The sequence below is a fragment of the Callithrix jacchus genome, chromosome 13 (assembly GCF_049354715.1).
Source record: "Callithrix jacchus isolate 240 chromosome 13, calJac240_pri, whole genome shotgun sequence".
NCBI classification, from domain to species: domain Eukaryota; kingdom Metazoa; phylum Chordata; class Mammalia; order Primates; family Cebidae; genus Callithrix; species Callithrix jacchus.
The window spans coordinates 50,695,565-50,711,544 of NC_133514.1; the positions used below are offsets into that span (position 1 = coordinate 50,695,565).

General features: G+C 50.9%; 1 protein-coding gene across 1 annotated transcript in view; it reads right to left on the reverse strand.

The window, feature by feature from the left end:
- The window catches only part of IMPA2 (inositol monophosphatase 2), a 55,466-nt gene extending 43,072 nt beyond the window's left edge, over positions 1-12,394 (reverse strand). The window contains exon 1 of the mRNA XM_002757041.4: positions 12,133-12,394. Within this exon, the coding sequence (XP_002757087.1) occupies positions 12,133-12,228 (96 nt within the window). The 5' untranslated portion in view covers positions 12,229-12,394. The remainder of the gene's footprint in view (positions 1-12,132) is intronic.
- Between the last annotated feature and the right edge of the window lie 3,586 nt (positions 12,395-15,980).

Consider the following 15,980-nt stretch of genomic DNA (forward strand, 5'->3'; position numbering starts at 1 on the left):
AAATCCCAAATCCCAGGGCCGACTATTCACAGCTTACTTCCGACAGGTCAGCCCCAAGTTGCTCTCTGGGATTTTATCACTGATCCTAACCAAATTTGTTTCTGCCCCAGGGATTTCCTGTTTTCTGGTTCTTCTACAACTTATCATATCCCATCTGTAACCGTCCTTCCTGTCTATTTTTTTGTTGACTGTCTCCCAGGCAGCTCCTGAGCAGAGATCTCTGCTTCCCTGCTGTACCGCTAGCATGAGGAATGCTCCCTGGCATTCAACAGGTACACAGAGTTCTTTGAAAGAATGAATAAAACGTACACTAGGCTGCTTGAATAAATTGTGCAACATTTTTCCAAACTGGAACACGTGTCTATTTGAGTGCTGACCACCCAGGTCCTTCTATCTGGCTGTTTTTCTGGTTGCCCTGTTGAAAAGATCCAGTGCCTCCATCCACAAGTCCCACCTCCTGGAGCCTGACCACATCTGCTTCTTGCACTCTCCCAGCACAGCCAGACATGCTTCCTAAAACACTCACAGTGACCAGGCATCTCCCCAGCAGAGCACTTGGTGGCACCCTGTCACTACGTGGATAAAGTCAAAACCCCCGAAAGGGAGCATACAATAGCTTCCAGATTTGTCCTTACAGCAGAGACCATTTGACCCCCAAAGTCCAGTATCTCCTTCTTACTTTTAGGAAGAGAACCCCCGAGTTGGAGCAAGCACAGAGCCACCTTGCAATCTGCACGCCATGCCTCCCATGCAGATACATGCAGCCTCAGCAACAAGTTCTGCCCCAGAGGATGGGACTGGAAGCAAGACCTGCAACTTCTGAGTCACATCCTCAAAAGGACACTGCCTTGCACTTCCTCATGTCCCATTCCCCCTTGCCACAGGCTACAAAGTAGGCATGCTGCCTATGCAGGCAGAGAAAACCTTGGAGCAACGAGAAAGAAGGAATCTGGGTCCCTGGGTGACTTGGTGAAGCAGACCGCCCCACTCCCATACCTCTAACTAACTAGACTTCACCTGCTCCTGTTACTGGCCTCTGTGAAGAAACCAAACCATCAGCCCAGCAGCTGTGGACCTTCCCTGATCCCTCCTTTCTCAGCTCCCCTCCCCTCTGAGCTTTGAGAACGCCATGGTCCTGTCACATGTTATCACCATCCTGGAGTCTCCTGATGGAACCAGCACTGCCAGCCTCAGCCAGCCCACTGTCCTCCCTTATGACTCAGTTCAAACACCACCTTCCACGAGGAGTCTCCAGCTTCTGCGGGCAGAGAGGGGCACTTGCCCGACTGTGACTACAGCATTTACGCAAACCACCAACTGGCACCCACAGCACTTATCACTCCATGCATCTGTTCAACCAGCCTAGGTAAGGAACACTGTCCTCTCTCTCTCTCCACCTCCAACAAGTCATGATGCAGCTGGCATGGGGGCTGCCACATGGGGGTCTCCAGAAACACCTGCTGAGTGAATGCATAAAGAGTCCTTGGCTGCACACTGAGCTCACAGTTAACTAAACACTAGAAGACTTTTTAATAGGTACTCTGCGTCACCTTATCTAAGCTCACAGGTATTTATGCACTCAGTTTTCCACATGCAAAACATACACAGCTGTGTGTGTGGAGGACATGGGTGCTGAGGGCCCTGGGGGCAGCTTGGAGAATGTCTGCTGCAATCTGGATGTGCCCCCCAGGAAAATGGGCCCAGTCATTAAATACAGAGTGGGAAGAGGTATACAATCAGAGGCAGGATGCTGTGTTGTGTTATGCTGTTATTTTTCTCTTAAGACAGGGTCTTTCTGTTGCCCCAGCTAGAGTGCAATGGTGCAATCTTGGTTCACTGTAGCCTTGACCTCCTGAACTCAAGCAATACTCCTGCCTCAGCCTCCCCAGTAGCTGCATCTATAAGCATGTGCCACCATGCCCAGCTCATTTTTATTTTGGAGAGGTGAGGTCTCGCTATATTGAAAACACTGGTCTCAAACTCTTGACCTCAAGTGATCCTCCCGCCTCGGCCTCCCAAAGTGCTGGAATTAAGATGTGAGCCACTACACCCTGCCTTCATGATCTTTTAAAGTATTAACTATTTTCTGATTTTATTAATATTTATTACCGCAGTTTCTCTGATGGCTTTCTTTGTGGGTGTGTTACAAGGCCAGCCACAGGGCTCCAACATGCCTGTGCCTCCTAGCAGCAGGGCAGGTGACCCTGTGGCCAGCCTCTCCCACTAGACCTGGCCTCACCATCGGGCTGCTGTCTTACGTCAGGTGTGCAAGGCAATTCCCACCCAGCCAGGGCCACACACCACATGCCAGGCTCAAGCCCCCTGGGATGTTCTCCCTCCCACACCTTCACGTCTTTGTACATGATGTCCCTTGTGCCTGCAGTGACATCCATCCCTGGATACCTCCTGCCTGTCTGTGATCTCAGCCCCCACCTATTCCAGCACACCTCCTCCAGGAAGCCACCTGTGTGGCTGTCCGCCCACTGGTCTGGCCGAGGCCCCTCTTCTGGGTCAGCTACTACATAACCCACTGTACTTGGCCACTGCCCTGTCCCCTCCACTGGACCCTGCACTCCTCCAGATTGGGAACTCTGCATTTCATCTCAGTAGCTCCAGGAACTACCCTCACCCCAGGCAGGGGGTGATACCAGCGACACACACTTATATGCACCAGAGGAGGCTTTACCAGGTATACTCGGGGGCCTTGCACACACGGGAGCTACACAAGGTAGCTTCCTTCAGTCACCAACAGACAATGACACTAAGCTAACCTAAATAAACTCAGAAGGCCTGTCCTGTAGCTCTTGATGAAGAAGATGCGTATGAAAAATTCCCTTCTAGGATGTAATCCTTGTTTTCAGCAGCTTCACAGCATGAATGGGAATAGAGGGGGATAAAGTACACTCTAGAATCAGACAGTTCTGAATTCAAGTTCTACGGGGGTTCTCAGGGCCTTAGTTTCCTCTTCTGTAATAACTGTATATCTAAGACATTGGGGTGTTTTAAGAATCAGAGGAAGTAATGTATGAAAAGGTCTTGGTACACAAACTGATTGATTTACACATAGAACAGTATCAGTTGTGAGAACACGTATCTGAGAAAATTTAATGACATGACAAAAATAAGAACCTAACATACATACAATGTGCAAGTTGCAAATGGGATACTAAAATACTAGGTTAAGAAAAGTTTAATTCACAAATTGTCATATGCTAAGAGAAAAGCTGATGAAAAGTACTGTATTTCTAAAATCAGCAAGACTCAAGCAGCCCTGCCTTTCAGCCAGGATCACATCCACAGAGCGGGGGAGCACATGGGGTTGCTGGTTAAGTTTCTGCTGAACCCCTTTACCACGGCTATTTTCCCTCAGTCTTAGAGAGTTTAAACACTCTCATTCCACCAGCAATAAATTAGGTACACTGGTTTTTAATTAATGTTTTTCAGCTACTCACTCACTAAGCATGTACTTCACAGACCCCCTGGCTCAAGTCTCTCCTTCCAGTAAAATTCTCTTAATATGTAACATATAAAGTACAGGCCTGAAGTCACTGAAGCCTGAATTTCAAATCTAAAATAAAAGGTCACCATCAACTCTAGCTTCAGAGACATCCCAGACTGACATATTCATGGAGATGTCCAAATGTCTTTCCTGTCTCACCCCATCTTGGTCTTGTGTTCCTGTCCCATCCGACCTTCAGGCCTGTCACTGCAGGGCAGGTGGCACGTGCTCCGGAACCCAGGCCCTGCACATCACCCACGGAGCAGCATGCTGGAGCCTTGCCAGAGTGCAGTTTCAATAGGTGACGTGTCTTTCCCTCTTGTCAGGTCAGGAAGGTGGCCACTGGAGGTGTGCGCCTAACAGCACGCCTATGTTTATGCTTCCAGATTTACTGCAGCACCACTGAATGTGGTGTGATGGTTACTTTAACATGTCAACTTGACTGAGCTATGGGGAGCACAGATATTTGGTAAAGCATTGTTCTGGGTCAGGCGCAATGGCTCACACCTGTAATACTAGCACTGTGGAGGCCAAGGCAGGCAGATCACCTGAGATCAGGAGTTCAAGACCAGCCTGGCCAACATGGCAAAACCCTATCTCTACTAAAAATACAAAAATGAGCTGGGTGTGCTGGCGCACACCTGTCATCCCAGCTACTAAGGAGGCTGAGGCAGAAGAATTGCTTGAGCCTAGGAGGCAGAGGATGCAGTGAACAAAGATTATGCCACTGCACTCCAGCCCAGGAGACAGAGCAAGACTCCATCTAAAAAAAAAGTTCTAGGTGTTTCTGAAAGGGTGTCAGCATCATTTTTTTTTTAAAGCCCTCCTGGGTTCAAGTGATTCTCCTACTTCAAACTCCCAAGTAGCTGGGAATACAAGCATGCACCACCACACCCAGCTAACATTTTTTGTATTTTTAGTAGAAATGGGGTTTCAGCATGTTAGCCAGGCTGGTCTAGAACCACTGACCTCAAATGATCCACCCACCTCAGCCTCCCAAAGTGTTGGGATTACAGGCATGAGCCACGGTGCCTGGCCGGGTATCAGCATCCTAATCAGGAAAGTAGATCACCCTACTTCGTATGGGCGGGCCTCGTCCAATCAGCTGAGGGCCCAAACAGAATGAAAAAGCTGACCCTCCCGCAAGTAAGAAGGGACTCTTGGCAGGTGGCCACGGGACTGCTAAGCTCTTCCTGACCTATGGCCTTCAAACCGTAACATCAGATCTCTCCCTGGGTCTCCAGCTGCTAACCCATTCTGCAGACTGGACCCACCTGCCTCCTGCCAGGCCTGTTTCTCTGAAGAACGCTGATACAGGTGACAATCAATAAAACCTAACAGTTCATCAGACATCCAAGTAATAACATGCCTATCACATGGTTTCACGCATTTCACAGCTGTTCACACATCACAAATCTGTGCATGACCTCAACCCGAGGAGGAAGAGGAGGAACCCGTCCAAGCAGCGGTGGCTCTGAGGCCAGCCCACCTCGGGCTCTCCAATCCTCAGCACCTCCTTCAGCCTCATGACTGTATTTCTCCTCACCTTCATCTCTAGTCACCCTCTGCCCTGACAAGCCACTGGCACCTCCCATACCCATGCCGGCAGCCACCCGTCACCCACATCCCAGCTGCATTCTCTGTGTTGCATGGTCTGTGGCCATGGCCCCTGCCGCCTCTCATGGCTTTCCTCCTAGATCCCCACCATTCTGCAGCTCATCTCCCACCATTCCTTGAAAGTGGGCGTTTGCAAGCCCACAGGACTGCCCCAGCATCTGAGCTCCCTGGAAATGGCCTCTACTTCTTCACACCCTCCCCAACTCCATGGCCTGAACTCACGCTTATGGAGCGCTTCCTCTCCCCCATGCTGTTCTGAGCAGTTCACTTGTACATATACTCCACACCGTAACTCTGAGGACAGCACAAATTATTCTCCTCATGTTAAAGATAAGGAAACGGAAGCACAAAGAAATGGAGAAAGTTGCCCAAGACCCTGCAGCTGTAAGGCACAGGAAAGGGGATCCCAGCACCACAGTCCAAGTCCTCCACCACTAAACAGAGCTGACCCCGAGGCTGTAGCCATCGCAACTGATCACTTCCTAATCCCTCTCCAGCTCACATTTCTCTCAACAGCAATGATAGCCTGCCAGCTGCATGAGCCAGAAACCCAGTAGTCCTTTATTCCTGTCTCCCTCAATGTACGACTCATCAAGTGCACCCCAACTCACAGCCCCCACCCCATCAGTTCGAGCAGGACACCCACCTGCAACTCTGCCCTCCACACAGGGCCCCCAAGTACTGACCTCCTCGCTCTCACTTCAAGTTTCAGCCAAGGGGCATTTCTTGCAGGTCCTAGGTGCTGTGCTCTTTCCCCTTTTGCTTTTCCTCTTCTCTTTTGGTCCTGATCCCTCTTCTTCCCTCTCCCCTCCCCAAGACCATCACTGAACTTTCCTAGCTGACTCCTGCTTTTCTTTCTAAAGACACCCTCAGCTGTGACTTCCTCCAGGAAACTGTCCACATCCCAGGCGCTGGGATGGCCTCCCAGTCCGCCTGCACACTGCGGTGACCAGCAACTGGCCAGGTCTGCACCTCCTCCATCACTCACACGAGAGGTGAGCCCAAGGGCAGGGCACCACTGTGCAGACGGCCTCCTGCAGTGCTCACGGCAGGCTGGGAGAGTGGACACAGGATCCTGAAACTGGCTCAGCCTAGGGACCAAGACCTTTCTCCACCTCCCACAGAAGAAAGAAGACGCAAACCAGGCTCCAGGAGACAGGGAGGGGCCTGGACTCCTGAACTCCCCTCTCCTTCTCCAAGTCTCAGCTCCCAGTGCCTTTAAGCTGCCGCCTTCATCCACCCCTAAAGCTCGGGGAGACTGGGGCCCGTATCTTACTAGCAACCTCTCCATCCTCTGGCTGGGTGATTTTACCCACCCTTCTCCCCCAAACTCCAAAGACAGTAATCTCCCCTGGGCAGCGCTTCATTTGGGCAAGCAACTATTTCAGGGCCAGAGTCCAGGACTCACTCTTCCCATGGGGATGAGGTCTTTACCAGCCTCTCCTTAAGGGGGCACAGGTGGGACCTCCCTGGTGCCCCGGAGTGCTGAGGTTTAGGATGAGGCTGCCCAGTGGCAGGGACAGTGCCTTCTGCCCTCCTGCTTCTTCTCAGACAGCTTTTGTTAGCAAAGTAGGTAGGAAATGACAGGGACCTCTCAGGGTCAAAGCAGTGAGCCTCGGACACTTGGAGACCATGTGCGGTCCCCGCTCCACCAAAGGGACAGCTGCTACTCTGTGCCTGCCAGCTGTTGTCTCACAGGAATTCTGTCTCTGCTGTTGTCTGAAATGTTGGCGAGTTTTCGAATTTCTCATGTAGGCTGACCCCACCCTGCGGAGCTAAGCAGACACTGGAGGCGTGGGCCAGGCAAGGCAGGGACTCAAGGCTGTCACTACTGCCTCCTCTTCCTCCAGCAGCAGGTGCGCTCAGCCCAGGCAGGAAGAGTGGGGAAGCCTTTTCTGGAGAAATGAACCACTTCATAAATGACCTCCGCACACTGGCATTTGCGAGGATCTCAAGGAGGAAATCGGGAGCCTGACCCAGGCTCATCTGACGGCAAAGCCCATCAGCGGTCAAGCCTGCTCTCCTCCTGTTCGGGGCATGGCCTTAAGTACCATCTCCAGGACCGTGACCTCCACACTGCATCTCTGCCATCAGTTTGGATCCAAATGCAACATCTCCATTTAGTGAAACCCTGTCTTTACAAAAATTAAATATTATCCAGGCATGGTGACGCATGCCTGCAGTCCCAGCTACTCGGGAGGCTGAGGTGAGAGGATCACTTGAGCCCAGGAGGTGGAAGCTGTGATTGCACAACTGCACTCCAGCCAGGGAAACAAAGCAAGACCTTGTCTCAAAACAATAAGAAATCTACTGGCAATTTGAGTTTACCCTGACCGCAAGAGAACACTCCACTCCCATCTCCAACCTGTTCCTCCTGCAGCTTTGCCATCTTGGGAAGTGGCAAATCCATTCAACCAGTTTCTCAGGTCTAAACCCTTAAAGTCATCCTTGTCTCCTCCCTTTCTCACACCCCACATCCAACCCAGCGACAAACCCTGGCACCTCAGCCTTTAAAATAAATGTTCCTTCTTCACTACACCCCAGTCAAATCCACCATTTCTCACGTGGCTTCCTATCAGACACCTGACTCTGGTCACCCTAGTGTCCTACTCAGGGCCCCATGCAGCAGCCAGGGTGGTCCCCCTGCATAGAGTCCTGTAAAGCCCCACACAGGACTCTGCCCCAAACCTCCCCTCACACTCAGAGTAAAAAGGCTAATGTCCTTTCCCGAATTGTTCAATGATTCTTTATTGGATTAATACATTTCTAATCAGTATTTTAGTACCATCATCTTAAAAGCAAACTATATCAAAGAAGCCAATAAACATGTGCATTTAAGTTCATTAATTACCTAAGAAATGCAAATGAAAACCACAATAAAATGCCACCTCAAGCCCATCAGGATGGCTACAATATAAAAGACCATACCAAGTGTTGTGGAAGATGTGGGGAAATGGGAACCCTCACACACCACAAGGTGAAGTGTACCTTGGTACATCCTCTTTAGAGAACTACTTGGCAGAATTTACAATCCCAATGACATAGCAATTCTATTCTGACTGTTAATAAATCACAACAAAAATGCATACATATGTAATCAATAGACATGTGCAAGAATGTTCACAGCAACATTATCCGTATTAACTCCAAACTCGATGTGATCTAGTTTGCTCAAGAGTTGAATGAGGCCAGGCATGGTGGCTTGTGCCTATAATCCCAGCACTTTGGGAGGCCAAGGTGGGTGGATCACTTGAGGTCAGGAGTTTGAGATCAGCCTGACCAATACGGTGAAGCCCTGTCTCTACTAAAATACAAAAATTAGCCAGAAGTGATGGCTCATGCCTGTAGATCTAGCTATTTGGGAGGCTGAGGCAGAAGAATTGCTTGAACTCAGGAGGCAGAGGGTGTGGTGAGCTGAGATCATAACACCGCACTCCAGCCTGAGTGAGAGAGCTAGGTTTCATCTCCAAAAAATAAAATAAATGACCAGGCCCGGTGGCTCACGCCTGTAATCCTAGCATTTTAAAAGGCCAAGGTAGGTGGAGCACTTGAGGTCAGGGATTCAAAACCATCCTGGCCAACGTGGTGAAACCCTGCCTCCAATAAAAATTTAAAAATTAGTCGGTCATGGTGGTGTGCGCCTGCAATCCCAGCTACTCAGGAGACTGAGGCACAAGAATTGCTTGAATCTGGAAGGCAGAGGTTGCAATGAGCCAAGATCATGCCCCTGTACTCCAGCCTGGGCAACAGAGCAAGACTCCATCTAAAAAATAAATAAATAGGGCCGGGCACGGTGGCTCACACCTATAATCCCAGCACTTTGGGAGGCTGAGGCGGGTGGATCACGAGGTCAAGAGATCGAGACCATCCTGGTCAACATGGTGAAACGTCTCTACTAAAAATACAAAAATTAGCTGGGCATGGTGGCGCGTGTCTGTAATCCCAGCTACTCGGGAGGCTGAGGCAGGAGAATTGCTTGAAACCAGGAGGCGGAGGTTGTGGTGAGCCAAGATCGCGCCCTTGCACTCCAGCCTGGGTAACAAGCAAAACTCTGTCTCAAAATAAATAAATAAATAGGCCAGGCAGGGTGGATGTCGCCTGTAATCCCAGCACTTTGGGAGGCCAAGTCGGGCGAATCACCTGAGTAGCTGGGACTACAGAAATGCACCATGCCCAACTGATATATTTATTTTTAGTAGAGACAGGGTTTCACCATGTTGGCCAGGCTGGTCTCAATCTCCTGACCTCAGGTGATCCATCTGCCTCGGCCTCCCAAAGTGCTAGGATTACAGGCTTAAGCCACCACACTGGACCAACCTTGTAATTTCTTAAAGAGGACCCCTGAAATTGTCTGTTTCTGGCCCAACAAAACTGGCTCAACCCCACGGGGGAATTTTAAAGGCAGAGCTGTCTACGATACTTCTATTCATACATCACATAAAAGATGACAACCGCCCACGTCAGTGAATGCTGTCATCTGTACTTGGGGTGGGGCTATGGTCACTCCCTCCCTAAAACCCCACCGTCACAGTGTGGGTGGTTGGAACTGGGAGAGCAGGGATGATCCCCAGGATCAGAGAAGGAAGAGTGGCACAGAGCCACGGAAGGGGCAGGCAAGGGAATTGGGAGCCTATCCCCTGGGACAGGGAAGCCTCCTAGGATTGGGGCAGAGGAGATGGAAGCAGCTTCTCCAGGGCCACCCCAAGTGGAACCAGTGTCTAAGAGAAAAGGGACAGTGCGCTTTTATCTCTTGGGAGGTCCCTCCTTCCACTCCCTCACCTTTCAGCATCTAGAACCCAGACTCCATCTCAGGGGCAACTGAGAGCAGCTAACAACAGAGCAGCAGAATGCTGGGTGCTGGTGAAGGGTGGGCATCTGGGGCCACAGCAACTTTGCCAACATGCTTTTCACTAAGGAGGACTCCAAAAGGATCACCACTCACAACCTTTATACCCGAACCAAGCCATTTGGCTAAAGGATGTGTTTTCTCCAGTCAGCACCGGATTGCATTAGAAGACAATCTGTCCCTCTTTACACAGGTTCTGATGACCTTGTGTGGCTTCTGTTTGTCCCTGCTGCAAACCATTCCAGCCATTCCCTTAGCACTGCCCGGCAGGCAGGAAGCATCAGCATAAAGCCCAAGGGTGAGCCCCAGCGGCCCCGGGCTTCCTGACCGGACTCCTAATGGAAGCATCTTTATTTCAACCCTCTCCTGCATTTAAAAAAAAAGGTTTTTTTGTTGTTGGCAAGTTGCAAAGACATAAAATATCTCTTAAATAAGTTAAAAGTCATAGGAGCCTTAGAACTGTCCCTGCTCTATTGCAAGCTCCTTATGCACATTTTTTAAATAACAAAAAATTTAAAAATCTTCTGTTTCTTCAAGGATCTAAATTTGAAAAGTACAGAAACCCCTAACTTAACTCACCAGGGTTTACACAGCAGCGTCTGAATCCTAAGCTGGCTTCTCAATGCCTCAAGAAGGAAAAGTTTTTTGGTAGAACCTAAAAGTTCCTCAATATCTGGTTGATGCTTGCTATGGAAGGAAAGCTAGGAAGCAGGAAAGGAGGGAAGGAGAGCCCGTGTTTCGTGCACACAGCAGACCTGCTTTCCAGGAAGAACGCTTGCACTGAAGCTACAAGCTCCTTTTCCTACAGGAAAGGGTCAGGTCAAAGGATGGAGTTTCACAACACTCTTTTAAATTCATTCATTCTTTACAGGCTGAGTATTGGGTCCTTAAAACCACAGGGAAGGAAGGCCCTTCAACAAAAAACGTGTCCACTTAGTCAAAAAAGGATTAGAGGATTTGCACCAAGGTAAAGCACTATCCATACTTTGTGACAACTCATTTAAGATTGGTAACAGTCTGATTTTAATATCTAGGGAAAACTGGTACAGCATGTTCAAACTGGCAGACCTCAAGAAAAGAAAAAGGAAAAATGCTGTTTAAATATATAAAGCCAATCTGCCCACAACACACCTCATGACCCCAGATCCCCGGAAACAATCACATCTTTTTTTTTTTTTGAGATGGAGTTTTGTTGCCCCAGGCTGGAACGCAATGGCGCGATTTCCGCTCACTGCAACCTCTGCCTCCCGGGTTCAAGCGATTCTCCTGCCTTAGCCTCCCAAGTAGCTGGAACTACTGGCGTGCGCCACCAGGCCCGGCTATTTTTGTATTTTTAGAAGAGATGGGTTTTCACCATCCTGGCCAGGCTGGTCTCTCACTCCGGACCTCAAGTAATCCACCCAACTGCCTTTCAAAGTGCTGGGATTACAGTCATGAGCCACCCTGCCCGGCCCACAATCACTACTTAAGAGGCAAACATGGAGTAAGCCATCTTACAGCACTAGAAAAACCAACACTCGCTTGCCTGCCAGTACTGACGGTGTGTCAGGCACTGCTGACGGCACTGAGGAAAGTGGAACGAACAATCACAAAAATGAAAAAGAGAAGAGAGGAGCTGCACTCTATTTTAAACCTGCTCCCTAGTTTTCGGTGGCTCTGCGGCTCGGTTTACATCCTTCCGGGCAGCATAATAAGTTCCTCCTGAACTCAGAGTCCGTGCCCACCGCGAAGTGTAGCCACTTTCAGGCTGTGGGTCAGAGTAAGTTTGGGCTGAGGATACTGGAACCAAGACAAACTGCAGCCCAGCCACATCCCCAGGCGGCTGGGGCTTAGCCCCAGGCTGGCTGCCGAGAGCTGAATCCATGCATAGGTCCCAAAAAATCAGCCCGGTACGCTAGCTCTGGAGAGATTCCTACTTTCTGACCACTCGCTCAAACGCAAAGGTCACGTTAGCCGCTCAACCCCAAAGCAGAGGGGCTGACCCCCCCGGGCTCCAGGTGTGTCCAGGACACCAGCACAAAGGCTCCTTCACCGCGCAGCGCCCCGCGCCCCGAGGTGAGGACCCCTGGGGCCCGCCGGCTGCGCGCCAGGAACCCGCCGCTCCAGGCGGCTCCTGCGGCCCACGCGCTTCCGCTCCGCAGGGAGTTACGAGCCGAGCCGCCGCGCTCACCTGTCCCGCCCGCAGCGCCAGCTGCACTGCAGCCTGGAAGCACTCCTCCCAGGGGCCGGCCGCGGGAGCCGCCTGGTCCTCACCGCTGGGCTTCATCGCTGCCTCACAGGGCCCCGCCACCTCCAGCCCCCCTCGGCGGGACCCCGGCTCCCACCGGATCCCGCCGTCCCGCCGCCAGGCTCCACACTCCCTCTGCCTGCTCCCGCAGCTCTGCGCCTAGTCCGTCGCCTGTTCCACAGCAGCGCGGGCGGGAAGGGAATCCAGCGGGCCGCGGGAGCCGCGCGTTCAGCTCCCAGCTCCCCGCCCCCCGCCCCGCCCCGTGCCAAGCCCGGCCCCGCGCCAGCGCCCCCCCTCTCCCCACCCCTCTCAGAGCCAGACCCCGCCCCCTCTTCCTCCCTTCTCTTCCCCGCCCCTTGCCGCTCCAGGCCCCGCCCTGCACCCGCACGCTGCTCCTGGTCCCGCCCCGCGCCAAGCCCGGCCCAGTACTGCACCGCCCCTCCAGCTCCCCGCTGCGCCCCACGCCTGACCACGCCCCTCTTGGCTTGCTCTGAACACCAATCAGTGCCGAGCCTCGCCCCTCCCCGCGCTTCATCGCTGGCCCCGCCACTCTCCCGCCGCATCACCCTCCCCTCTCGGGGCGGACCCAACCCCGCCCCGCCGTGTCCAGGCCCGCCGTGCGCGGAGCGGGCTCGGAGTCCAACTGCTCGGAGCCGCCTCCCTCAAGTAGACCCCGACCTGGGTTCAAACCCCGCCCCGCCACCGCGCGCTGAGTCAGGCCCCCGCCCCGGCCCCCCACCCCCGGCTCATGCTGAGCTCCGCCCTGCGCTGGGTGCTGGGCGCAAAGGGCGGCCTGGGCCCGCGCAGAGCTAGGAGGGAGGGGCTAGGGGCGGCGGTGTTGGGGCCCCGGGGCAGCTGCTGTCTGGGTGGACCGGTACGGGGCTGGCCCAGCCCCGGAAATACAGGGGCACGTCCCGCCGATCCTTGCGCCCTTGGCGCCGGGCGTCCCTTCCTGGTCTGTGGCCAGTTTCGGGCTCGGGAGCTAGGGGTGGCCGACGGACGCGGAGGCCACCGGGCTGCAGGCGTCTTTCTCGGCCTCGCGGGACCTCAGACAGCTGAGCGCACAAGGCCGCAGTGTTCCCGCAGGCGGCCGCCCGGCGCGGGAAGTTTGGACACAAACAAGCTCTCCGTCCGCCAACCCCAAACGCTGCGGCTGGGCTTTACAAACTGTTTACACCCAAAACTCGAATTTGGAGCCGGAACGTTGATTGCGATGAACCTCTGTAGTGAGGAATGACCTTTTCAACCTTGGATTCCCTTGCTGGCCCGTGTAAACATAAATAGGAGACGTTTTCCGAAAGAGTGATTGAGTGGTTTCCAAAGTTAATTTCATAAGCCGCCCTGCCTGCCCTTTTTATAAAAGATGCAGACCCACGTAAAATTATTCTGGAGTGCCACTTGGGAGTCTGGGAGAACAATGGGAGTTTATACAAGAATCTTGATGGGACATTTTTTTACACACTTAACCTAATAATGAAATTATACGTTTTAAATTTTTGTGAGTGCTTTTTGTTTTGAAACGGAGTCTTGCTCTGTCGTCAGGCTAGAGTGCAGTGACGAGATCTCGGCTCACTGCAACCTCCGCCTCCTGGATTCAAGAGATTCTCCTGCCGCGGCCTCCCAAGTAGCTGGGACTACAGGCGGACGCCACCACGCCAGTAGTAGAGATGGGGTTTCACCATGTTGACCAGGATGGTCTTGATTTCTTGACCTAGTGATTTGCCCCCCTCAGCCTCCCAAAGTGCTGGGATTACAGGTGTGAGCCACCGCACCCAGCCTGTCTGTGAGTACTTTATGTTGAAACACGTTGTGAAGACACTTCTTTTAAGTATACAGTGTAAGAAATAAAAACTACAAAGAGAAGGAATTACAAACACGTAGATATGAGTACAGCTTTAGGGACTCTGGCCTCACCCAGTGTCCTAATCCTACGGCTCAGAAAACGAGACCAATTGCCCTGCCTCCCACCATGCCAGTTTGAGGCAGCTAAGGACACGCTCACCTCCATCTTTTTTGTGTTCTGAGATTTTATGATGTTCAAAACAACAGGACTTCAGAATGCACTTAAGACTGTGCTGTGAATGCCTATTTCAAAAGAAATAAATTCTTTGTTGATTTTCGTGACAGGTTTTCATTAGCCATCATTTCCAACACCAAGAAAAGTTAAGTAAAATGTCTCTTCCACCTCTTCCCAGTTAGGCTTTCTGAACACCTCTGGTAGTGTGACCCCCATCTGGAAGCTAAGTTATGTCTGTAGGTAAACTTTTATTATGGATCTCAGCTCTAAACATCTAGAAAAGGAGTTAACTTTTTTTTTCCGAACTGGCATATCTTAAGGCAGAATAGTGTGGTTTTTAACATCATGAGGCTTTGAACCAGCCAGATTTTCCTAAATTAAAATATTGACCTCGGGCCGGGCGTGGTGGCTCATGCCTGTAATCCAAGCACTTTGGAGGCCAAGGCGGGTGGATCACCTGAGGTCGGGAGTTCAAGACCAGCCTGACCAATATGGTGAAACCCCGTCTTAAAAAAAAAAAAAAAATTGGCCTAACTTCTTCCTTATTGTGTGGATTTGAGCAAGTTACAAATAACCATTTTTGCCTGTTTCTTCAACTGTAAAGTGGTCTTTGTAACCATTGTATGGATTAATGTACTTGTGCTTGTAACTTACGTGTTCGCTATTATTATTAAAGACCGGTCATTTAGACACCAGTGTAGGTAGCCTCAAGCAATCAGCGTACTGCTTTGGCACCTAATAGGTGCTTAATAAATATCTTCATTGTTGAGTATTGAAATTTGCTTTATTTATTTATTTATTTTGAGAAAGGGTCACTCTGTTCCCCCCAGGCTAAAGTGCAGTGGCACGATCATGGCTCACTGCAGTTTTGACCTCCTGGACTCAAGTTATCCTCCCACCTCAGCCTCCCTAGTAGCTGGGTCTACAGGTATGGACCACCTGTAGACCCAGCTAATTTTATTTTTATTTAATTATTTTGAGACAGAATCTCACTCTGTCACCAGGCTGGACTGCAGTGGTTCAATCTCAGCTCACTGCAACCTCCACCTCCCAGGTTCAAGCAATTCTCCTGTCCCAGCCTCCCAAGTAGCTGGAACTACAGGTGCATAGTCCAACTGCTTTTTGTATTTTTAGTAGAGATGGGGTTTCACCGTGTTGGCCAGGATGGTCTTGATCTCTTGACCTGTGATCCACCCGCCTCAACTTCCCAAAGTGCTGGGATTACAGGCGTGAGTCACTGCGCCCAGCCATTTTATTATTATTATTATTATTTTAATATTTAGCATTGTTTATTGAGCACTGCTGGCAAACAATTGGAAACAATTTCAGCATCCACCAGTAGAGGAACAGCTAAATAAACATCGAATCTCAATGACAGGGGTTGAAAGGAATTTGTTAGAGCTATGGAACAACATGGTTTTATCTCTAACATATACTGTGAAATAGAAAAGCAAGTTGTCAAATGGCACAAAAAGTGAGGTTCACAAGCGAAAAGTGCAAAGTTCTCTCCCTTTCTGTGTATGTTTTATCTGAAAAGATAAAACTACCCAAAAATAATAATAACAGTGGCTACTTTAGAAAGAGGCCATTCTTGGGCAGATGCTGGGAAATGGAATTAGAGAGAATTAGGGATATGGGAAAAAAAAAAACATTTTAGCTTCTTTTTTTTTTTTTTTTTTTTGAGGTGGAGTTTTACTCTTGTTGCCCCGGCTGGAGTGTAATGGCGCAATCTTGGCTCACCTCAACCTCCACCTCCCAGGTTCAAGTGATTCTC